The sequence below is a fragment of the Eubalaena glacialis genome, chromosome 3, assembly GCF_028564815.1.
Source record: "Eubalaena glacialis isolate mEubGla1 chromosome 3, mEubGla1.1.hap2.+ XY, whole genome shotgun sequence".
Lineage (NCBI taxonomy): Eukaryota > Metazoa > Chordata > Mammalia > Artiodactyla > Balaenidae > Eubalaena > Eubalaena glacialis.
The window spans coordinates 130,755,900-130,782,991 of record NC_083718.1 but is presented as its reverse complement, the minus strand read 5'-3'; the positions used below and the strand labels follow the sequence as shown (position 1 = coordinate 130,782,991).

The following is a 27,092-nucleotide window of genomic DNA, read 5'->3' as shown; positions in this document are numbered from 1 at the left end:
GAAGATAGATAATTGGATTGTTCCAAGGTAGGGGCTGAGGCAGTTAGCATGGTGGAGGCAATGAAAGGAAAAGACATGAGAGACACTGGGTGAAATGGAAAAAAGAATAATCGAATTAAAGAAACCTGGAAGCTACACTAGAAAGTCTATAAGAAAGGTTATTTGAGGGATGAGTGTCACAATATATTTGAAGAATACATGTGGTGAAAGTAAAGGAAAAAAAGAGTTGAAAAGGTAAAGATTTTAGCCATAAGTAAATATATGAGTTTAAAATTTAAGAGGTGGTGCAGTTCCAAGTGATGAGGTGGCATTTATATGTCTATGGAAATGAGTTTAAAGGGTGTTGGGATCCAAAAATGTTTAGGTTAGGTTAGGCAATTGGGAGGGTTGTTCTTATGAATTTGGAAGTTAACAGTGATAATGGCAGAAGCTGGATAAAGAAAAGCTTTATATATCAGGATATAAAGACCACAGGGAATGAAGAGGGTAGTCAAGAAGGTCAATTGATGACAAAAATAAAGACAAGAAGAAGATGATGTAATTGGATAACTGCCTTAGGTGCCAGATCTTCCAAGCTAAATGATACTCTACTTCAAAATGGACACGATGCTGTTTTGCCCTGAGCAGTGTCATCACTTTTTTAGAGTAGGGACAAGAATATTTGGGGAAACTTATGACCAGCTTTTACCTGATACAGAAATTCTTTCATTTTAAAGTCTCTTTTTAATTCATTCTTAAACACTCCTATGGGTATTTTATCAATGTCCTAAACTAGAGCTTTATGGTTCCCCTTTCTTCATTCATTTTTCCTCATTCCAGAGCAGGATCAGGAAGCTATATTCTCAGTAATGACTTCACTAGTTATTGAGATTCACCAGAATGCTTTTAGGTGAAGTGTTTGATACGTTAATGAAGAATCAATTGGCAGAAAAAGAATTGAGAAACTTCTGAAGTCTCTAGACAGATTTTACTTTTTTGAGTCACAGCTCTTTTCTGCACATTGATACTCAATCTTTACTTGAAAACATTTATAATAAAACTCAGTAATGCCTTTTAGGATACATTATTGACATAACCAGAACATTGCCTTATTCCTGTGTACTCTCAAGGATAATATCTTTGCAGCAGCTTACAAGAGAAGATAATTCAGCTAATACACATTAGGAAGCTCACTTGACTCTGTATCCTCTACAGATTAATGATGGCCAGACATTCAATCTGCTGTAATAAAACTAAGCTGTTTAAATTTCTTTAACATTGATTTGTGCTAGACTTACATTTTGATATACCAGACTAGCTTTCATTCTCTTTTCCAAAATATATTTTCTATTAAATTATAAAAAAATTTTTTCCAAAATCTTTCCCTCTCTCTTTCTCTCTCTCTCTCTCTCTCTCTGTCTCACACACACACACACAGACACACACAAAGTACACATTAAGGAAAATGTTTTTAAATTTTGGAGGAGAAAAATATATTTTTCATACTTAAAAAGATATTATATAAAGTACCTCAGTAAATAGTTTTAAGTTTGCTTATAGCTAGGAAAAGACAAATGCTTTCTTATTTTACACTTCTTCTACTACAGACTACTTTTTTTAAACAATAGCATTTAAAAATGTAAATGAAATAAGCAGTTATAATGATCTTTAAGTATTTCTAGGTAAGCCTTAAACATACGTATTCACAGTTTGGCCACTTAAAATATAACCAGGATAAAACTGTGGCTGATAAGCTTCAATCTAATATCAGAAGAAAAAAAACTGTGTGAAAGACACACAAGGGTAAAAAAGGGTAAAAAACAATTACTGGGGGTCCTGTCTGGTGTACCCTTTAGAATTATCTGTGTCTTTTCATCTCTTTGAGCTATTTTACAACTCTGTAAGCTGAGGAAGAGGAGGATGACCAAACCTCTAGAAACTTGATGGAGAAGACAGTGACAGATCTGTACGACAACCTTACCCTTGTTTACTGTGCTTTTCCTGGTAACCTCTCATAATTGGTTCTCCATCCTCAACACCTCCTTTTGTCTTTAGCTGAAGATGGTATTTAAGGTGATGGCTTCAGCTACTTGGGGGAGTTACTCAGTTTTCCTGGGTCTCTCCCACGTGTAGATGTTATTAAACTTCTGTTTGATTTTCTCCTGTTAATCTGTCTCACATCAATTTAGTTCTTAAACCAGCCAGGAGAACCTAGAAGGCAGAGGAAAATGTTTTCCTCCCCAACAACGTAAAAGCTTCTATTATATCAAAACTGTACCTACCTAATTTCCTTCATTTGTTTAAGTAAATCCTTTTGATATTTTTCAGTTGCCAGTTTTTGCTGAACAATTAGGCTCTTCTCTTTTAAGACAGCCTGCTTCTTCTTCAATCTGTCAATTTTAGTCATTCCTTTGGTCAAAAGAGTGCGCTCATTATTTAAGTTTTGAATTAATAAACGGTCTTTAGCCTTTTGTTTTTTTTCTTCCAGAAACAGAACTCTCCTCTCTTTAACTTTCTCAAGGTAGTTGGATCTGTCCTGCCAAAGTCGTTGTAAACCATTCTGAATGGTCTTATTATCTCTTGCAGTTAGTTTATGCGTAACATATATTTTCTTGCTTAAATTTTCTTGAATAGTTAATCTAAGTCGTTCTTGGTCCACTTGTGCCATGCTTACAGCTGTTACTTTATTTTTATAGCTTGCCTGCTTCTTTTGTTCTGAGCAATATTTATCAATATCATAAAGTGCTTGGAGTTTCATACCAGTTCTTTGTGTTGTAAAAAACTCTCTTCTTACACTCTTCTCCAACAGCATGTCTTCTATTTTAATTACTGGTTTTTGATGAGTGGTAGAAAGTGGCTGGGTATACATAGGAAAAGAATCTTGTTCTTTTGCTTTCAATACTGCAGCATACCTCAATGAATCTGAAGTATGTATTGGTAGTTTGAACACTGATATCCTAAAACTGACATCCAATTCTTCATCCTCAGTTTTATCTTCAGACTCTTTCTGACCTACATCACACAGCAGACAAATATAATCCATTATACAAGTGTTAAGCACAGTTTATTTTCTGTCCCAATTGTTTTGAAAGCCACATTAATAAAATTGACAAGAACCTGTTATTTACTTTATTAAGGGGCATTTTTCCCAGCTGATATTCCTTTTCAATTTGTGATTTAATCATGATTTTGGAGAGAAAAATCGCTATTGGAATATTTTAACAAAGAAATGCACTGATTCCTATATTTCCTTTATTATCTCTCACAATTATTTAACTTGCACTGACTCAATAGCAGCATTTTACCTTATACTTATTACTTAATCATACATATTATTTTTACATATAGTTATTAGTATTTCATATTTGCAAAGGACTTTGCAATTCATTTTACCTTATTTTTCTTAACTCTGGTGGAAACTAATAGCTGCCTTAAAAATTGTTTTTCCCTTCACTGGATACTCAAAGAAATGAAATCTCTCAGCCTCCTTTGCTATTATGTGTGGCTGTGAGACTAAGTCTTCTCTTGGACAGTGTCAGCAAAAGTTATATGTGTCATTTCTGGTCCAAGGCTATTAAGAAACAAATGTGCTTCCTCTATATTTTCTTTCTTCTTCTGACCCACTACACAGAGATTAGGATAAAGTGTTAGAAGATGGTAGATCTACAAGGTAGAAGGACTCTGGCTCCCTGAATCACTGCTTGAAAAAGTACTCACTGACCAGGATTATCCAACTTGGACTCTTATGGAAGCCAGAAATAAAAGGTAATTATATTTGATCAATATATGTTTCTGGGTTTATTTGTTATCAGAGCCAAGCTATCCAATATAAAAGTCTGAATCACATTGTTGTTCATTATTTATTTTCTGACAAATGAGTTGATGAATTTAGGATCAGGTGGTAAATACAGGTAAAAAAAGAATGCTTATTAATCTTCAGAAAAGATGTTTCCCATGTTTGACTGATTCCCTCTCTCTATTGAAATTGAATCTCTGCTAACTCTAGTCTATGAGGGTTTCATCTTTTCTAATCTTTTAATCTTCTAATAGAAGATTCTCTTAAAGTTTTTATATGTCATAATGCCAAATCGGATGGTGGGACATTTATGGAAGTTAAGGTGGCCATGAAGAAGGGCAGAACCTGTGGGCTAGTCAGGCAGTAAGAAAGAAGTGAACAGGTAGGATTTTCACTAGAGGCCACAGGAATATTAACATTAGAAAAGGAAGCAGAGCCTAGAGCAAAGTAGAAAAACAAGGCTAGCAAGTGAAAGCCAAAGTGTCCAAAAATAAGCATTAAGAGTTTGAGTCCAAAGCAAGGCACTAGAGACTCAGAGGGATGAAAGCCAGAATTTCAAGTCTAGAGTAAACAGGGTGTGGTCTGGAACAACTACCTAGAAAAGGTACTCTTATAGGTAAATTTAACTTCATGTGTAAACCTTGACATGGGAAACCTGGCCAAGAATAAAAGATCAGGGAGAGAAAACACAACATTAAAATGTTCCTAAAGGTTCTGGTTTGTGTGGAGTGAGGGAGCTTTCTCATACCACCAAGCGATGCTCTGACACAAGCTGGGTGTCCTACAATTCAACTTAATTCTGACACTACCTACCTGGAGATAGGATCAGATCCCACAGGTTAAGAGCTCAGTCCTACCAGCTTGCCCGCCCCCTTCTCTCTTTGGATGCTAATTGCAAGTCTGAGATAGGAGGGAAGGGGGCAGGGCACAACCTTTAAAAGAATACCACAGTACTTGAGGATACACAAAAACTGGTTAGAACCTACTAGGCCCAAGATGACTTAAGATTCGACTTCCAGTAGATCTTGAGCCTCATTATATGCTCACTGTAATACATCAGCACGCTAAATGACACTCCCACAGGTGCCATGACAGTTCCGAGGCTGACCATAAAAGGCCAAAAAGTGGGCAGTGGCCTAATTCTTGGAAATCGCTGCCCCTTCCCCAAAATAGTTGGAATAATCCTACCACTTGTTAGCCTATGAAATTACCCAGCCCATAAAGCTAACAACCCTATATCCTGGGGCCTCTTGCCTTCTGAGACAGCCCACACTCTGTCTATGGAGTGTATATCTCCCTGAATAATTCTGCTTTCACTCTATTTCTGCTTGCTCTTGAATGCTTTCCTGTGCAAAGCCAAGGAACCTCACTTGGTGGTCTGTCCCAAGGACTTGCCCAAGACCTGGGATGTGACCATTCTCTTGCACCCCATTTCCTGCAACAAGTCCATCTTATCATGTGTGCTTCTGACCAACCAGCAATAGATTGGAGATTCCAACAACCCTCTCCTTGTTATCAATTAATTTGCTAGAGCAGCTCACAGAACTCAGACAAACATTTAATTTAGTAAATTACTGGTTTGTTATAAAAGTATATAACTCAGGAACAACCAGAGGGAAAAGATGCATAGGGCAAGGGACTGGTGAGAAGCTTCCATGCTCTCTCTCTAAGCACATCACTTTCCCTGAATCTACATGTGTTCACCAATCTGGAAGCTCTCTGCACCCAGTCCTTTTGGATTTTTATGGAGGCTTCATTACACAGGTGTGATTGATCAAATCACTGGCCATTGACAACTGAACTCAATCTCCAGCTACTCTTCCCTCCCCAGAGGTCAGGTTTGGGATTGAAAGTTCTAACCCTCTAATCATGTGGTTGATTCCCCTGGAAACCAGCTCCCATCCTTAGATGAGTTCCAAAAGTCACCTCACTAACATAACAAAAGACGTTTTTGTTGCTCTGCTCTCATCACTTAGGAAGTGTCAGGAGCTCTATGCCAGAACTGGGGACAAAGACCAAATGTATCTTTCTTGTTATAAATCACAACATCACAGTTACCAATATATATATGTTTGTCCCTTAATAGTTTAATGTAAGTAAGTCTTGCCTCCTTGGTGAAACTGGAGGCTCTTTGAAGATAGAAGCTGTACTTCATTGTGTATACTAACTATAATTACTTTTTAGCCAAAAATGATTGACATTTTTCTCAGTGGTTGGTTGAACATAATCCCATTAGCACTTTTAAAAACCTTCCAGTTTCCTTCTCTGCTTCAAGATATCACTCACTGCTATACAATTCATCCTTTAAAACTAGGACTCTAATCATGTCATGCCTTCTACCCAAACAAAGGAAAACAAAACCTTCATGGTTCTTTACGTTTAAGCTTAGGATCCTATATTATAGGAAAAGAGCTCCATTTTTTCCCCCTATACATGTGCCACATCTTTCCATCTTTGGGCTTTTGCTTATGTTATTTAATGTTTTGTCCAGTATGTTGTTTTCCCTATTTACATAAGTTCAAATTCTATGCATTTTTCAAGGTCTCCTCACATGTCACTTTTCTTTATTCTTTAAATAAGAGTGGATAGTTTTTAAATTCTCATATCACTCACTTCCTTATAGAATTTACCACACATTTCATTTATATTAAAGCTCTATGTAGTAATTCTTAGCCATAGTAACAAGTTAGATATAATTTCCTTAGCGGTAGGGACTTTTCTTTTTTTTTTTCATCCTCCATTCTTAGTATTTTGCAGAGAGTAGGGTTTTCTTTTTAGGGGGGTAGTGGGCTTAACTAAATAGTAAATGCCAATAAATATATTTGTTGGATGGATGAGTAGATGAATGGAAGAGTGAATCTGTTGCTCAAGATCAATATCCTTTGCATAGTGGTGAAAGCCTAAAATCTGGAGACAATTTGGCTGCATTTGAATCTAGTTCTACTATTTACTAAGTGTAGGCAAGTTATTATATTCTCTGGGCTTCAGTCTGATAACTGTGGATGATAATACCCAATTTATAGGGTTCTAACAGGATTAAGTGAATTAATAAAATGAAAAAAGCCTGACAAAGTATAATATATAATTATTAGAACAGGGCCTGACAAAGAGTAAGAACGATATGTTATTGTTTTTTTCATTATATTTGACATGGAAAACAAGGAGTTTATCTTATCTCTTTAATTCCATCAATGGCATAGTGTTCAAATAGCCACATAATTTAGTAATGAGTGGGGAAAATACAGCAAAGCATTTTGTCACACCCCTCAACATCCACTGGACAGTTAACACAGAACATACAGGAAAGCCTTCTTTGTATGTATATTTTGTTTCAAGACTTTATAATTCATCTCATTCATTATAGTAAAAACAGAAGTCAAGTGATGGAAATGTTCTCATATTTCCATAACCAAATTTATAAACTTGTCTGTATATTCATGCATCTTCTTCTACTCTGATACAATGAAGGAAGCATCCCTTCTTTCAGCAGAGGCCAAATTCTTTACATGTGCTTTGGTCCCATCCCCCTTTAGCTTCACTTCTGCAATTATCTTAACTTTCTCCTTTATCATTCCCTCACTACTGGATCATTCACAGCCATGTTTAAACTACCATAACCACCTCTACCACCACCAATGCAAGAACAACAACATTCCCTTGACCCTTATTGCTCTCTAGCTACCATTCCATTTTTCCTGTTCGATTTTAGAGTGAAAATACTGTGAGAGATGTCTCCCTGTACTATGTCCTTTTATTCACCTTTTATTAATTTTTCTATTTATCAATTTTTTATTTATATATGGATTTCAACTCTACTGTTCTCACCCACCTGTTGAAACTCTCCCTAACAAAAGCTTCTATGGTGATAAATACAAAGGACACTTTTTTCTGTTCTAATCTTTCTTGAACTTTCAATGGCATTTAACACAGCTGATCATTTCTCCTTCTTGAAATCTTTTTTTTTTCATATTTTCTGATTTACAGATTCTCTAAAGCTCTCCTGATATCCTGAAGATATCTCTTTTTATTTTCCCCTATGTTGTCTAAAGCTCTCCTGACTTTTCTTCCAGCTTTCTGATTACTTCTTCTTAGTTTTGTTTTCAGACTCTTTCTTTTCACCAAATTTCTGGAGTTGCTGAGGACTTGACACTAGGTCCCCTTCCCATCTCTATTTTCTCTTCTGAAGTGAATCACGTTCATGGCTTTAAATATCAATCTCTATGCTGGTAACTTTCAAATTTATAATTTCCACTTGGAAGTCTTATAGGTATTTTTCAAACTTGGCACATTCAAAACACATTCAAAAGATCTCATTTGCTACCAATAATTAATTCCCTCTAAAATCAGCCATTTATCTCAACAAATAACACCTAATAGCTTATTCATATTATCAATCAGTCTTGTAGAGTTTACCTCAAAAACATAGCTCAGATTAACTGACTCTGTTCCTCCATTTCCTTGCTATCACCCTAATTCAGGTTTCTATTAACTCTTACTTTGACTATTTGCAATGTCTTCTTAAGTAGTCTCTGCGTTTCCCAACACACAATTTCCCACACAGTGATGAAGCCACAATAATCTCTCGAAATTGTGTCTTTAAAGATCTATGGCTTCCATATGCCTTCATGATAAAATTCAAATTCTTTGTCATGGCCTATAAAGCCTTGCATGCTTTTATACTTGTTTGTTTACCTAATATAATCTTCCAACTACAATTTACCATTTACTTTAATATTGATTACCTCATAAGAAAGATATTACTGATCACCAATCATAACAATACAGTTAATATTTACTGAATGGTTGCTATATGTCAAATTGTTCTGAGTCCTTTAAACAGATTATCTCATTTAGTCCTCTTACCAATCTTATGAGGTAAGTACTGTACTATTTTTATCCCCATTTTCAGATAAAGGAACTCAGGCTTAAAGAAATAGTCAATATGTTGAAGTTAGATCCTAACATCTGGCTAACATCTGGCAAAAAACAAAACAAAACAAAAAAATCCTGAGGACTCTGGAGAATGTTCAAAAGCAAGTAGTTTTTAAGAGTGTGTTTAAAAAAAATCAACATTCTTATAACAGAATCCAGAGAATTACGTAACATTTGCAATGCCAACAATATAACCCAAAACACATACTATTAATGAAAATTATATCATGAAAGATAGCACTTCACATAAAATACACAACTCATGCAACCACACATGCCATTTAGGCTCCTCCTTTCTGTAGTCTCTGTGAAGTGGTACAATATTAAGTAGATTGTGCTAAATTAAGTATTTATATTATAATCCCTAGAGAAAATAAATATATAATGTGAAGAGGTTCAATGAAAAATCCAACAGATAAATTAAAATGGATTATAAAATGTATTTGAATAATCAAAAAAACAGGAAAAAAGAAACAGAGAAACAAAAACTGAAGACATATACAAACCAGAGCAGAAAACAAGTAAAATGGTCCTGATCTAATAAGATTAATGTCCTTAAAAGAAGAGATACCAGACAGCTTGCTTTCTCCACCTCTCCATGCACACACACTAAAACGGCCACATGAGCACACAGCAAGATGTCTGGCACGTACAAGCCAGAATGAGAGGCCTCACTAAAAATGACCATGCTAGCACCCTGATCTTGGATTTCCAGCCTCCAGAACTGTGAGAAAATAAATTTCTGTTGTTTAAGCTCCCCATTCTGTAGCATTTTATTATTGAAGCCCGAGGAGACTAATACAAAAGGAGTACCCTCTCTTCTGAATTTCTAAGCACAGTTCCCCAGCTGGTGTGATGTGGCATACTAGTGAGCTGTTAATGAATAACGGAGCGCCCAGAGACACTGATCACCCTTGTGGAGAGTGGAGTTACTACAGCCTCTAGGCACCCCTTTGCCATAAATTTTATCTAGAGCCTTTGGAGTCAAGTGTGATCTGACACTACTCTACAGTCATGGCAATAGAAGGGGGCTCAGGAGGCTTTCTATCACTTGAAAATGTACTTGAGCAGTGAGTTACTGTGTGTGTGGTGCTATTTACTATTGACAAGAGACTCATGAAATAGGTGCTTAATATGGCACCTAGCCCAAGGTGAGGCTGATCTGGGGTAGTGGCTCTCAAATCCAGACTATAGTCATCCCTCCGTATCCACAGTGGGTTGATGCTCATGTCCCTTACGTAAAATGGCGTAGTATTTGCATATAATCTATGCACATCTGCCTGCATCATCTATAGATTACTTAAAATACCTAACACAAGGTAAATGCTATGTAAATAGTTACCTGTGAGTAGCAAATTCAAGTTTTGTTTTTTCAAACTTTCTGGAATTTTTTTTCTGAATATCTTAGATCGAGTTGGTTAAATCTGTGGATGTGGAACTGTCAGATATGGAGGGCTGACTATACACATATATAAGATACTTCAATCCATTTTTCGTTGATAAACATTTTTAATGACATACTTCCTAGAAGCAGAATGGCTTTTCTTCTGTAAATTAGAGTTTCATCATAATTTTGAAATATAGGATGATATAAAAATTCAATTAGATTTGAAGTCCATTCACATTTTCACACACATACAATCAAGGTTATACTTGTCAATGAAAGAAATGGGAAAATAAATTCTTGTACAGAATATTTCAACTATTGGAACTGTCTGAATGACTAAAAAGTTTTATATTTTTATCAGTTATTCAGCCTAAATTACTTGTTATTGGAGACTATGAAGACTTAAAAATGATTATCATTAAAACTTGGTATATTAAATACCTATTGCTACTTAACAAATTACTCTAAAACATAAAGGCTTTAAAACAATAAACATTTGTTATTTCAGTTTCTTTGGGTTAAAAATGCAAGAGTAGGTCTTCCCTGGTGGCGCAGTGGTTGAGAATCTGCCTGCTAATGCAGGGGACACGGGTTCGAGCCCTGGTCTGGGAAGAGCCCACATGCCGCGGAGCAACTGGGCCCGTGAGCCACAATTACTGAGCCTGCACGTCTGGAGCCTGTGCCCTGCAACGGGAGGGGCCGCGGTAGTGAAAGGCCCGCGCACCGCGATGAAGAGTGGTCCCCGCTTGCCGCAACTAGAGAAAGCCCTCGCACGAAACGAAGACCCAACACAGCCAAAAATAAATAAAATAAATAAATAAAGTAGCTATTAATTAAAAAAATGCAAGAGTAGCCTAGCTGGGTGGCTGAGGCTCAGCGTTTCCCAATGATATTAAAATTAAGATGTCAACCAGGGTTGCAGGCATCCAAAGGCTTGACTGGAGTTGGAGGATTCCATTCCAAGTCTGCTCATTCACATGACTATTGACAAAGGTCTAAGTTTCTTACAGGCTGTTGGCTGAAGCCCTCAGTTCCTTGCTGTGGGTCTTTCAAAATAACTACTTGGTATACATATGTGTTCTTCTGACATGGCAGCTGACTTTCCCCCGATCAAGTGATCTAACAGAGAGAGCCCAGAGCAGGACAAAATATCTTCTGTGATGAGTCTTGTGAGTCACATATCATCTCTTTTGCCATATTCTATTCATTATATTTAAGTCCCTAAGTCCACCCCACAAGGGGAGGAGAATTAGGCTCCACTTTTTGAAGGGAAGAGTATCAGTGGATTTGTGGACATATTTTAAAAATCACTGCATCTTGTGTAAATATTTTATGTTCATGGAATTCAAGCTCAAGTCCAATAATGAGATGGTTTTAAAGACATTAAAGTTTTATATAAACTCAAAATTTGATATCTAATATTTTATATTCTATTTTTATTACTGTAATTAGATAATATAAACAATACATTTTCTACTAATTACAAACTCTCTCTCATTTTAACCTAGCACACTTTACAAATATTATTATTATTGATTTGTGCCATGACTGGAAGCACTGTCTTATAGCAGTGGGACAAAATCCACTCAGATAGTTCGTAAAGAATTCTGCTTGTGCTATAGATGCCCATCTTAACTCTTTCAGTAAGTTTTAGTTTTTAAAGGATAGGGGATATGTTATATATATCTTTATATCCTCTACTACAGTTAGCATAGTGTTCTGCAGTTTTGGTATACAATTTAAAAAATTCAACTATTTATTAAATATAAGTATTTATATACAAAACTAGAATTTAAAAAATACATGTGAAATGACTTTTAAATGTATTAATTTTTCTCAGAGAAAGTTTGTGTTTTATAAGGAAGTCAAGAGTTCCACTACAAGATTTAAGTATAGCAGAGGGATGACCAAATTGAATTATCTGATACGTACTTTCCTCATCACGTTAACTTATTCTTTCTTTTCCCTTTTTCCCTTCTACTGACACCTTTTATCCGCTTAACAGCATTTTTGCTTCACCTATGTATTACCTGACAATGGCATCAAGGTTCTTTATTAGATCCAGCTGACAGCATTAAGAGCCAAAACAGTGACTATAATAATCTAGGAGGTTGCAAAGTGAACTTTCCATACAAGCAAGTATAAGGTCTACATGTATAACAGCTTTGTATTGGTGACATTTTCCCGGCTTCTTTTATATTATTACAAGACAAAAATAATAATCACAAAAGTCACTTATATATAAGTTCAAATCTGTGAGGCAGATTGGTGATCTGAGCAGCTTCTATATAACCTGGAGTGACTTGATATCCAGTAAAAACTTGTCAGTAACAATAGGCCCCAAAATGGCATTCTTTTTTGTGAATTAGGGAATTGACAATAAATATAATCCAAATGAAAAGGCCTGAAGGTCACCTATCTAATATATATAAGGCAAGCAATACTATAAGGGGCATCACCTTTGAATATGAAGGGCATTGACATAAAATATTGCAAACAAACTGTCAAAATACAGTTCAAATAGAAAAGGAAAAACATGATATGAGGTAGTTTTGGTACTGCATCTCTGACCCAAACTTACCATAGGAAAATGCCTAGAGATAGATTGTTGCATATTTCCTAAACATTGCTTGACACTGTTATGGAATTAATCCTTTACCTAAACTGCTGAGTCACATAAGAAAATAATTTATATAATTCTATTTAATGTTCTTCCTTCATAGAGCAATTTTTTTTTTTAATTTTCAGAAAAAAATTAGAACTGGCTACTTGAATTATAGGCTTAAAAATGACAATTACTTGGCCATTGATTTAAAGAACTGTCATAAGACTGAAGAAAATAAGGTATTAACATAGTTTCTAGTTGCACATTTAATCTGAAAGACAAGAGCAGGGTATCAGAATCATGACTGGGTACACACATAGGTGTTCTCAGAAACCCCAGGTTGAATTTTTAAATGACAAGAAGCTCTTTAACACTCACCATGAAATTAGTTATTATTTATGCTTCCTTCATATAAAAAGAGATGTTTAACAAATTGTAACTATTAAGAAAATAACATGAAAATCTGAAACCCAAGCAAAATTCATGCTAGGTTTTTTTTTTTTAATGTTGCTAAAAAAAATAGAAAAGAATCTGTCCATTAAGCAATCCTTTAATAAAATTATGGAGTCATGTTTGGATGTCATGCCTGCCAATGATTTCTGTTCCAAAATATGTTGTAAAATGGCCTGAAGACCTTCACACTTAGAGAAACTCCATTGCAAGGAAGTCTTTTATATCTAACACATCACCCCACTTTAAAAAATAAAAATCAAGAAACACTCAGGGTCCAAATATACTCAGAAGCTTTTCTGTTTCATTGTTTTCTCTTTCTTTTTGCTATTTCTTAAGCAGAGGGCTAAAAGAAATGCACACACACACAAAATTATGAAATGTTTAATACTGTTTTGGTAGATAATAGAGGGCATAAAATAGGTCTCTGTCTTAGTGTCTTAAAATGTCTTAGTACTTATTTTAAAAGTACATAGCTAGTTTATCATGTTGCTTTTTAGCATTCTTTTCTTTCAACCTGAAGAAATCCCTTTAGCCATTTTCTTGTAAGGCAGGTCTAGGGGTAATAAACTCCCACAATTTTTCCTCTAATATCAGGAACAAAGTAAGGATGTCATTCTGTCCAAAATAGTATTGGAAGTCCTAGCCAGAGTAATTAGAGAAGAAAAAGAAAGAAAAGGCATCTAAAATCAGAAAGGGAGAAGTGAAATTTTCCCTGTTTGCAGAAGACATGATTCTGTATCTAGAAAACTCTAAAGACCCCTCCCCCACACACACAAATGATTAGAACTGAGTAATCCAGTAAAGTTACAGGATACAAAATCAACATACACAAATCAGTTTCATTTCTATACACTAATGGCAAACTATGTGAAAAAGAAATTAATAAATCAGTCCCATTTATAATAGCATTAAAACAATGAAATACTAAGAAATAAATTTAACAAAGTAGGTGAGAAATCTCTACACTGAAAACATTAAGACACTGATGAAAGAAAATGAAGACACAAATACACAGAAAGATATTTCATGTTCAAGGACCAGCAGAATATTGTTAAAATGTCCATACTACACAAAGCAATCTACAAATTCAGTTCAATCCCTATCAAAATCCTAATGGCATTGTTTACAGAAATAGGAAAAGAACAATGCTACAATTGATATGAAACCACAAAAGACCACAAATTGCCAAATCAACCTTGAGAAAGAACATAGCTAGAAGCATCACCACGATTTCAAAATATATTACAAAGCTACAGTAATAAAAACACTAGCACACTGGCAGAAAGACTTTTAACAAATGGAGAATAGAATAGAGCCCAGAAATAAATCCATGCATATAAAGTCAAATGATCTTTAACAAAGGTGCCAAGAATATACTAGGGAGAAAGGATAGTCTCTTAAATAAACCGTGTTGGGAAAACTGGATCTCTACATGCAAAAGAATAAAATTGAAACCTTATCTCATATTAAACACAAAAAATCACTCAAAATAGACTAAAGACTTAAATATAGGACGTGAAACACTAAAACTCCTAGAAGAAAATATAGGGGAAATGTCATGACATCAGTCTTGACAATGATTTAATGGATATGACACCAAAAGCACAGGCAACAAAAGCAAAAATAGAAAAATGAGATTACATCAAACTAAAAAGCTTCTGCACAACAAAGCAAACAATCAACAGAGTAAAAAGGCAACCTATGGAATGGGAAAAAATATTTGGAAATCATATGTCTGATACAGGTTTAATCTCCAAAATAAATAAGAAACTCCTACAGCTCAATAGTAAAAAAAATTAATATTCCAATTTTTAAAATGGACTAAAGACATGAATAGATAATTCTCCAAAGAAGATATACCAAATGGCCAACAGACATATTAAAAAATGTTTGGAGGGGGAGGGATAAATTGGGAGATTGGGATTGACATATACACACTACTATATATAAAATAGATAACTAATCAGTACCTACTGTATAGCACAGGGAACTCTTCACAATACTCTGTAATGACCTATATAGGAAAAGAATCTAAAAAAGAGTGGATATATGTATAACTGATTCACTTTGCTGTACAGCAGAAACTAACACTACATTGTAAATCAACTATACTCCAATAAAAATTAAAAAAGAAGCAAGTAGGGGGTGGTGAAAAGCCAAAAAAAAAAGGTTCGATGTCACTAGTCATCAGGAAAATGTAAGTCAAAACCACAATGAGATATCACCTCATACCTGTCAGGGTCAAAAAACCAAAAGACAAGTGTTGCTAAGGATGTGGAGAAATTGGAACCCTTGCACACTGTTGGTGGCAATGCAGCCACTATGGAAAACAGTATGGAGGTTCCTAAAAAATTCAAAATAGAACTGCCCCATATGATCCAGCAATCCCATTTCTGGGTATTTGTCAGAAAGAACTGAAATCAGGATCTTGAAGAAATAAATATTAGCACTCCTATTTCATTGCAGCATTATTCACAATAACCAAAATGTGGAAACAAATGTCTGTAACAGATGAATGGATAAAGAAAATGTGACATATACATAGAATAAACTACAAAATATACTCAGCCTTAAAAAAAAAGGAAATTCTGCAATATGGGACAACATAAATAAGCCTTGAGGACATTATTCTAACTGAAATAAGCCAGTCACAGAAAGACAAATACTGCATGATTCCATTTATATGAGGTATCTAAAAGAGTCAAATTCATAGAATCGAGTGGAATGTTGTTGCCAAGGGTTGGGGAGAAGGAAATGGGGAATTACTAATCAACTGGCATAAAGTTTCAGTTAAACAAGATGAATAAGCTCTAGAGATCTGCTTTTCAACATGGTGTCAGTAGTCAACATACTGCATTGTATACTTAACATTTGTTAAGAGGGTAGACTTCATGTTAAGAATTCTTACCACAACAAAATAATTTTTTTTGTAAAAGTACAGAGTAAGGCCTAATCCACAAAATGCACCTCCCCACTTTGAATTTAACTAGTGTCTACAATGCAAACAATGATAGATATATTTCCTCACTCCTTGCTTTCACCCTTTCTTTTATATTTTTCTTCAGTTTAAATATGCAGAGACCAAAAGATATTGCCAATTTCAGTGCAGCAATTAGAGTAGCCAGAACAGCTAGACCTTAAGTGTTATTTAAATAAGTCCCTTTAAGTAATTCTTAGGATATCAACCTCTAAATGACCCAATTTTATGATAAGATCCAATGATACAAGCTTCAAAGTATAAATCAATGAATAGAAATGTCAGAAACCTCATAGAATCTTCAGAGACTATATACAGTTCACTGTAATGTAGATATTTAGGATTTTTAATTGCTACTTGTGGTCATATTAGAGTTCATTTTTCTCTTTTTTCTCAATACTAAATTATTAATATCTATTTCATTTCAATTATAATTCATTCTGATATGTTAATTATTCTTCTATTTTAATTTCTTTTTGGATAATTTACCTAGTAAGTGCAAGACTCTGTGAGCATTTATCCAGGCTCAGATCTCAACTCTCAATTTCAGTGTTTTATTAATGTAATAGATACCAATTTCTCCCAATGACAGCTACTTAAAATTACGTATAGTCTCAATGAAGACCTTAATAGCTTCAAGCTTCCTAGAGTCATTTTGATTTATTCATCTATTAATTCATCTATCTATCCATTCTTCCATCCATCCATTCGTATTTCAGTAGCTTGAAAATTCAGTTGAAATTCAGGAATCGCAAGTGTAAAATTTCTTATTCAAACTCCTTCCAGTTCTTAATTTTCTTAATTTTTCCTCTAAATTTTATCTTCCTTTTTAATTGTTTTAGAATTATTTGGTTTCTATGGATATTTTCAACCTTCCTTTAATAAAAAAGTTTTTTGTTGTTAAATGTAGCAATCAGATAACAAATATAATACATATGAAAAATGTATACTTAGCATTGAACATTTGCTATGTGTAAGACACTTGTAGACAAGGGAGATGAGGCACTATGAAAGGCACAGTCTTATGGAACTTCTAGTGGGAGAAGACAGATAAAATCATAAACAAGAAAATATCAAGGAATAAGTGCTCTGATGAAAATCAATCAGGTTAAAATGACAGCAAGTCTAGTAATTATATTAGGTAGACAAGAAAGGTTTTTTTAAAGGAAATTCAATTTCATCTCAAATCTGAAAGATAATAAGGAATATGCAGTGGGAAATTTTGGGGGAAAAGAGTATTCCAGGAGAAATGAGAAGCTACTGAAAGGATACTAGGCAGGAACACATGGTCTGTTAGAGATACAGAAAGAAAGCCATTTTTGCTAGACTTCAGTGAGCAAAAGGAAGGTGGTGTGAGATGTGGTCAGAGAAGTACGGCAGGAACCAGATTAAATGGGACATTGTAGGCCACAGGAAAAAGTTTGGATATTATTCTGAGATTTAGAGCCATTTAAGTAGGTGAGTGATATGATGTGTGATTTCACCATGAAGAAAATGGATGTGAATGTGTACCACGAGAGGGTAAAGGAGGGAAACTGTTTTAAAGGCTACCATAGAGGCCCAAACAAGATTTGACGGCAGGTAGGGCTAGAGTAAAAGCAATGAAGTTGCACAGAAGAAGAAAGATTTAGGATATGTTTTAAAGGCAAAGCCAATAGGGCTTGATGACAAATTAGATCACAGAGGAGAGGGGAAAAAATACAATCAAGGATGAATGCTAGCATTTTGGATTGAGGGACTGGATGGATGGTGATGCCATGTGTTGAGACAAGAAATACAGGAGAAAAATCAGATTTGGTGACCTAGATTAAATATTCTTATACGTGTTACTCTTTTTGAAGTTCATAGCTTTCATACTCAAACACGAGCTAATGTTTCACTAATGGCGCATTTAAATTCTTTATCTAAAAAAATCATTTTTTGTTAATACAATGTCATTTAAAATAGTTTATCCTAAATATAAGAAGATCATTTTGAACTAATACTATTTGCTTCTGTTTACATGATTACTAATAATACTCAGGTAAAAATTGAGGAAAATGGCACCTTTGTATACTTTTTATTTAATAACACCTGGTAATTTTGAGGTACAGCTACAATTTCCACAAACTGAATTATTCAACAAAGGGCAACACAATTTGTTTAGATATAGTTTACCATATGAAAAATAAATATTTGATAAAAAGAAATTATCCTTATATTTGTACTTCATATTAACTTCTCTAAGAGCAAAACAACTAGACCACATTATAATCAATTTATTTTCAATTATCTCAACAGATAGCTTTACTGTCACATGAACCTTTAGCACTCACAGGAACACAGACGTCAGTACCATTTGTGGTCAATGGAGCTTATCTGGTTATTCTGAATGTATTATACATTTATGAGCCACCTGTGAAGAAACAAATGGTCTAAGACTTCAGTGTAGCTATGATATGAATGTTCAAAAATGGATCTGAAGCAGTTGATCTTTTCGACAAAAGTGTCTGACATCTCAGCACAAGTGGATGGCCTTGTGTGGTAAATAGGCTTTGAGGCAGCTTTGAGTTCTGGTGAAGTAAAGAATAGGAAGGAAAGGAAAAAGAAAGTAAATGTAAAGAAAAAAGCAGAGACATCAACTTCTGTCATGCACTGAGTTTTCCCTGATTTGTTAGGCACATAAATGTCACTGAAATTACAGTGACAGTGGCCATTTTCTTCTAAGATGAATTTTCTTAGTAACAATACAAAAGTGTCTGAGGTCTTCTGCTACCCCATCCCATTACATATATGCACATAATGTGGTATAAATGGCCTATCTAAGATATGATCCAAGATCATCATCATAATTAAAGGAGGTTACAAAAAACTGTATATCTCACATGTAACAGTTATATTGGAAACTGATTGCAATAGGATAGAAAGTTAGAAAGATGCAGAGAAATTATCTTTCCACTTAATGCCATTAATATATTTCTGAAAATTAGACATTCTGTGTGAAACTACTATCCAGGAGCCTATTTCTCTATATTCTACATGGGAAAAATTGTAATGCATTACAAGTTAACCACAAAAACCTATAATTTCCAAAAACAATCCCATAAAATTGATAGCAGTAAAATACATATTAAAAGCACCTTACATACTAATATGTAAAATACTTAAAATATTGTTACTTGATCATCAACTAATAAGGTTGCTTACAAATAGTTGTTTTGATTGCAATGTTGTTTCAATTGCTCCTGTTAGTGACAGCAACATCTCAGATAAACATTACCATTGTTGACATCCATATGTTTTAAAAATGTTTACCTGTGACTTTTTCAAGATCTTTACTGAGATATATTTAATATACCATAAAAATTAACCATTAAACCATTAAAGTGTATAATACAATGATTCTAATATATTCAGAGTTCTGCAACCATCACCACAATCTAGGTTTAGAATATTTTTATTATGCCAAAAAGAAATGCTATAACCATTAGAGACACTCTCCAACCCCCAGCCTCCACCACCTCACCACACCTAGGCAATGACTTATCTACCTTACATCCCTATAGATTTATATATTCTGGACATTTATTACAAATGAGATAATAAATTTGTGGTCTTTTGTGATGAGTTTCATTATTCCAAAGAACTCAATTGCAGCTTTATGATTTCTTTCCTTTTTAAGTTTGCCTTTTGTATAATTTTATAAACTTCTACTTATCTGGTAATTTTAGATAGAACAAAATATTAAAAACAATTCCATGCCTAGCCATAAACAGTGAAAACCAAAATAAACTTCTCTCTGGGCAAATGTTGGCTCAGTATTAAGGTCAAACTTTCTATAGGTTCCTGAATTACTATGAATCAGTCTTTTGATGATTATATTATTTCCCTTTACCCAGGTCACCATTTCTGTAATCTTCTAAGGAACATGATGCCTCTGTCTTTTTTTGTTCCAACAGCAGGATCTTAATTTGAAGATCTAAACTTCTCATCCTGATATCCTGTCAAATATGCATTCAACTTGGACCACACTGACCACACAGATCATACTAGTCCAATTCTATTGAAAAAATGCTTTGCCTCTTCCATTCTGTTGATTTCGGACCACTGGACAGTAAGAGTCACTGTTGGATAGTGATTAGGTGAATAAAACCAGGAACAAAATTAGCTGGATTTCTGAAATGCCATATCCTAGTATTTCAGAAAGTAACTTTAAGCAAGATATTTAACTTCCAAGACCACAGTTTCTTCATCTATAAAATGGAAGAACAAAACTGCCTACTTTACAGATTAGCTGTGAGGATTGAGTGAAAAATATTTGTCACATAGGAAGAATTTTTAAAATCTAGGTTTTATTATCTAAGCTATAAATTTCACTTTGAACTCTACAAATTCTCACTTCCTTGATGGTGACAGACATTTCTAATTTACCCAAAGCCCTTTTTTCACACTCCCAGATGTTGCCTCAGAATCTAAAAACAGCACTCTAGGCAGAATGCTGCAATTAATCAGAATACACTGTGAGCCAATACACATTTACAATCTTTATCTGAGATAATAAATTTTGATTAACCTTTTATTATACAATAATTACAAATCCCTTCTGGAGCTTTTCTCTCTTTATAATATACTTGAACTACTCTTTTCTTAGCCTCAAATATCTGTCACACCTGACTGTTTTCAAACAAAATAAAATTCTAGATTGTGTGAATCTTAAAACTGATATTAATCCAGGTTTGCAATTAATTTTTAGTTTAAAGGTAATTGTTTATCCATTTATTTGTTCACTATTCTTTTTGATATTTTCAAATGACATGTTTATTGAGATATAATTCACATACCAAAGAATATATCTTTTTAAAGTGTGCAATTACAATAATCAAGACAGTGTGGTATTGAGGAAGAATAGAAAAATAGACCAATGGAACAGAATGAAGAGCCTAGAAATAGACCCACATAAATATAATAAACTAATCGTTAACAAAGAAGCAAAGGCAATACAATGGAGCAAACTAGTCTTTTCAACAAGTGATGCTGGATCAACTGGACATCCACATGCAAAAAAATGAATCTAGACACAGATTTTATGTCCTTTACAAAAATCAACTCAAAATGAGTCATGGACCTAAACTTTAAGTAAGCTTAAAGTTACTTTCTGAAATACTAGGACATGGCATTTCAGAAATCCAACTAATTTTGTTCCTGGTTTAATTCTTAGATAAAAATACAGAAGAAAACCTAGATTACCTTGGGTATAGCAATGACTTTATAGGTACAGCATCAAAGGCACAATCCTTGAAAGGAAAAATTGATATACTGCACTTTATTAAAATTAAAAAGTTCTGCTCTGAGAAAGATGACATCAGTAGAATGAGAAGACAAGCCACAAACTTAGAGGAAACATTTGCAAAAGACATATCAGATAAAGGGCTAGTATCCAAAATATAGAAAGAGCTCCTAAAACTCAACAATAAGAAAACAAGCAATCCAATTAATAAAATTGGCAAAGATAAAAACAGACACCTCACCTGAAAGATATATAGTTGGCAAATAAACATATGAAAAGATATTCAACAGCACATATCATTAAGGAATTGCAAATAAAAGCAACAAAGAGATATATTACACTCTATTAGAACTTTGAAAATCCAAAACAATGACAATACCAAATGCTGGGGGGCGGGGATGTGGAGCAACAGGAAATCTCATTCATTGCTGGTAGAAATACAAAATGGTACAGCTACTTTGGAAGACAGTTTGGCAGGTTCTTACAAAACCAAACATTGTCTTACCATATGATCCAGTAATCATGATCTCTGGTATTTAACCAAATGAATTGAAAACTTATGTCTACACAAAAACCTGCACATGGATATTTATAGCATCTTTATTCATAATTGACAAACTTGGAAGTAACCAAGATGCCTTTCATACGTCAATGGATAAGTAAACTGGGTACATCTACACAATGCAATATTATTCAGCACTAAAAATAAGTGAGCTGTGCAGAAGATCTACAAGGATATAGAAGGCTTCACCAACACTATAAGTTAATCAGACCTAACAGACCACCCGATGACAGAATACATATTCTTCTCAAGTGGCCACATTCTCCAGGATAGACCATATGTTAGGCTATGGAACAACACCCAATGTGCAAAATGATTTGCTGAGATCATAACTGGTATTGTTTCAAAACTGTAGATCAAGTTGGAATATTGATAATATTGTGTCTCCCTATCTATGAAAACAGAATATCTCTCCAATTATTTAATTCTTTGATATTGTCCACCCTAGTTTTATAGTTTTCCTCACCAAGATATTGTATATAATATATGCATATAGATAGATAGATAGATAGATAGATAGATAGATAGATAGATAGATAGATAGATAAATTCAGATTTAGATTTTATCTATTTCATTTGGTGGGGTTGCTAATGTGAATAGTAAGGTTTTTTTTTTCAAATTCCACTTCTTAATTGCTGGTATGTAGGAAATTGATAGAATTTGTACATTAACTTTTTACCCTTTAACCTTGCTATAATCACTTAATAGTTCCAGGAGGGCCTTTAAGAAAAACATTTATGCATAGAAAATAATGTTATTTGCAAACAAAATTTTATTTCTTCTTCCTTAACATGTTTATATTTCATTTCCTTTTCTTGTATTACAGCATTAACTACAATTTCCAGAGTGATGTAGAAATGCAGTGATGAGAAGGAATATCCTTGCCTTTAATCTGATCTTTGTAAAAAAAAACTAAATGGCTGAATGCATATGACAACAAGACTCATATATACACTGCCTAGAGGAGACTCACTTCAGATCTAAGGGCACAAAGAGACTGAAAGTGAGGGGATGGATAAAGGTATTCCATGAAAATGGAAATCAAAAGAAAGCCAAGGTAGCAATACTTATACCAGACAAAATTGACATTAAAATAAAGACTGTTACAAGAGACAAAGAAGGACACTACATAATGATCAAGGGATCAATCCAAGAAGATATAACAATTGTATATATATGTGCATCCAACATAGGAGCACCTAAATATATAAAGCAAATATAAATAGGCATAAAGGGACATATCAAGAGTAACAGAATAATAGTAGGGGACTTAAACACTCCACTTATATCAATGGACAGATTTCCAGACAGAAAATCAATAAGGAAACACTGGTCTTAAATGATGCATTAGACCAATTGAACTTAATTGATATATATAGAATATTCCATCCAAAAGCAGCAGAATACACATTCTTTTCAAGTGCACACCATTCCAAAATCTATGGGATGCAGCGAAAACAGTTCTAAGAGGGAAGTTTATAGCAATACAAGCTTACCTTAGGAAATAAGAAAAACCTCAAATAAACAACCTAATCTTACATCTAAAGGAATTAGAGAAAGAAGAACAAACAAAACCGAAAGTTAGTAGAAGGAAAGAAATCATAAAGATCAGCACAGAAATAAATGAAATAGAGACGAAGAACACAATAGAAAAGATCAATGAAACTAAAAGATAGTTCGTTGAAAAGATAAACAAAATTGATTAACCTTTAACTAAACTCATCAAGAAGAAAAGAGGGCCCAAACTGATAAAATCAGAAATGAAAATGGAGAAGTTACAACTGACCCCACAAAAATACAGGAGATCATAAGAGACAACTACAAGCACTACATGCCAATAAAATGGACAACCTGGAAGAAATGGACAAGTTCTTAGAAAGGTACAATCTTCCAAGACTTAACCAGGAAGAAATAGAAAATATGAACAGACCAATTACTAGTAATGAAATTGAATCAGTAATTTAAAAACTCCCAACAAACAAAAGTCCAGGACCAGATGGCTTCACAGGTGAACTCTACTAGACATTTAGAGAAGAGTTAACACCTATCCTTCTCAAACTATTCCAAAAAATTACAGAGGAAGAAACATTTCCAAACTCATTCTATGAGGCCAGCATCACCCTGATACCAAAACCAGACAAAGATATTATGAAAAAAGAAAATTATAGGTCATTGTCACTCATAAACATAAATGTAAAAATTATCAACAAAAATACTAGCAAACTGGTGCTTGGTTCAAGATGGCGGAGTAGAAGGACGTGTGCTCACTCCCTCTTGTGAGAGCACCGGAATCGCAACTAACTGCTGAACAATCATCAACAGGAAGACACTGGAACTCACCAAAAAAGATAACCCACATCCAAATACAAAGGAGAAGCCACAATGAGACATTAGGAGGGGCACGATCACAATAAAATCAAATCCCATAACCGCTGGGTGGGTGACTCACAAACTGGAGAACGATTATACCACAGAAGTCCACCCACTGGAGTGAAGGTTCTGAGACCCACATCAGGCTTCCTAACCTGGGGTTCTGGCAATATAGGAATAATCAGTATTGTGAAAATGACTATAATACCCAAAGAAATCTACAGATTCAGTGCAATCCCTATCAAATTACCAATGGCTTTTTTTACAAAACTAGAAAAAAAACTTAAAATTTGTATGGAGACACAAAAGACCCCGAATAGACAAAGCAATATTGAGGGAAAAAAAAACAGAGCTGGAGGAATCAGACTCCCTGACTTCAGACTATACTACAAAGCTACAGTAATCAAGACAATATGGTACTGGCACAAAAATAGAAATATAGATCAATGGAACAGGATAGAAAGCCCAGAGATAAACCCATGCACCTATGGTCAACAAATCTATGACAAAGGAGGCAAGGATATACAATGGAGAAAAGACAGTCTTTTCAATAAGTGGTGCTGGGAAAACTGGACAGCTACATGTAAAAGAATGAAATTAGAACACTTCCTAACACCATACACAAAAATGAACTCAAAATGGATTAAAGACTTAAATGTAAGACTGAACACTATAAAACTCTTAGAGGAAAACATAGGAAGAACACACTTTGACATAAATCACTGCAAGGTCTTTTTTGACTCACCTCCTAGAGTAATGGAAATAAAAACAAAATATATAAATGGGACCTAATGAAACTTAAAAGCTTTCACACAGCAAAGGAAACTACAAACAAGACAAAAAGACAACCCTCAGAATGGAAGAAAATATTTGAAAATGAATCAACAGACAAAGGATTAATCTCCAAAATATATAAACAGCTCATGTAGCTCAATATTTAAAAACCAAACAACCCAATCCAAAAATGGGCAGAAGACCTAAATAGACATTTCTCCAAAGAAGACATACAGATGGCCAAGAGGCACATGAAAAGCTGCTCAACATCACTAATTATTAGAGAAATGCAAATCAAACCACAATGAGATATCACCTCATACCAGTTAGAATGGGCATCAGCAGAAAATCTACAAACAACAAATGCTGGAGTGGGTGTGGAGGAAAGGGAAACCTCTTGCACTGTTGGTGGGAATGTAAATTGATACAGCCACTATGGAGAACAGTATGGAGGTTCCTTAAAAAACTAAAAATAGAATTACCATATGACCCAGCAATCCCACTACTGGTCCGATGCCCAGAGAAAACCATAATTCAAAAAGACACATGCACCCCAATGTTCATTGCAGCACTATTTTCAATAGCCAGGTCATGGAAGCAACCTAAATGTCCATCAACAGACAAATGGATAAAAAAGATACTGTACATATATACAATGGAGTATTACTCAGCTATAAAAAGGAACGAAATTGGGTCATTTGTAGAGATGTGGATGGACCTAGAGACTGTCATACAGAGTGAAGTAAGTCAGAAAGAGAAAAACAAATATTGTATATTAACGCATATATGTGGAATCTAGAAAAATGGTACAGATGAACCAGTTTGCAAGGCAGAAATAGAGACACAGAAGTAGAGAACAAACATATGGACACCAAGGGGGAAACGTTGGGGGTGGGTGATGGGAAGAATTGGGAGATTGGGCTTGACATAGATACACTGATTTGTATAAAATAGATAACTAATAAGAACCTGCTGCTTAAAAATAAAATAAAATTCAAAAACATACTAGCAAACCAAATCAAACACTACATTAAAAGGATCATACACCAAGATCAACTGAGATTTATCCCAGGAATACAAGGATTTTTCAATATCCACAAATCAGTCAATGTGATACACCACACTAACAAACTGAAGAATAAAAATCATATGATCATCTCAATAGATGCAGAAAAAGCTTTTGACAAAGTTTAACATAAATTTGTGATAAAAACTCTCCAGAAAGTGGGCACAGAGAGAACCTACCTCAACATAATAAAGTTCATATGAGAGAAACCCACAGCTAACATCATATTCAGCAGTAAAAAGCTAAATGCATCTTCTCTAAGATCAGGAACAAGACCAAGATGCCCACTCTCGTCACTTTTATTCAACATAATATAGGAGTCCTAGCCACAACAATCACAAAAAAAAAAAAAAGAAATAAAAAGAATCCAAATTGGAAAGGAAGTAAAACTGTCACTGTTTTCAGATGACATGATAGTATATATAGAACATCCTAAAGATATCACCAGAAAACTACTAGAGCTCATCAGTGAATTCATTAAAGTTGCAGGATATAAAAGCAATACATAGAACTCTGTTGCATTTCTATACACTAACAACAGAAGATCAGAAAGATACATCAAGGAAACAATCTCATTTTCCATTGCATCAAAAAGAATAAAATACCTAGGAATAAACCTACCTAAGGAGGTAAAAGACATGTACTCAGAAAACCATAAGACACTGATAAAAGAAGTTGAAGACAACAAAAACAGATGGAAAGATATAATATGTTCTTGGATGGGAAGATTTAGTATTGTTAAAAAGACCATAATACCCAAGGCAACCTACAGATTCAATACAGTCTCTATCAAAATACCAATGGCATTTTTCACAGAACAAGGACAAATAATTTTAAAATTTGTGTGCAAACACAAAAGACCACAAATAGCCAAAACAATATTGAGAAAGGAACACAGAGCTGGAGAAATCACGGTCCCTGACT

General features: G+C 34.4%; 1 protein-coding gene across 1 annotated transcript in view; it reads right to left on the bottom strand.

Annotated features, from left to right (window-relative positions):
- The window catches only part of LRRIQ3 (leucine rich repeats and IQ motif containing 3), a 198,427-nt gene that overhangs the window by 3,823 nt on the left and 167,512 nt on the right, over positions 1 to 27,092 (bottom strand). Inside the window, exon 6 of the mRNA XM_061186447.1 lies at positions 2,262 to 2,991. Coding sequence (XP_061042430.1) covers positions 2,262 to 2,991 — 730 coding nt within the window. The remainder of the gene's footprint in view (positions 1 to 2,261; positions 2,992 to 27,092) is intronic.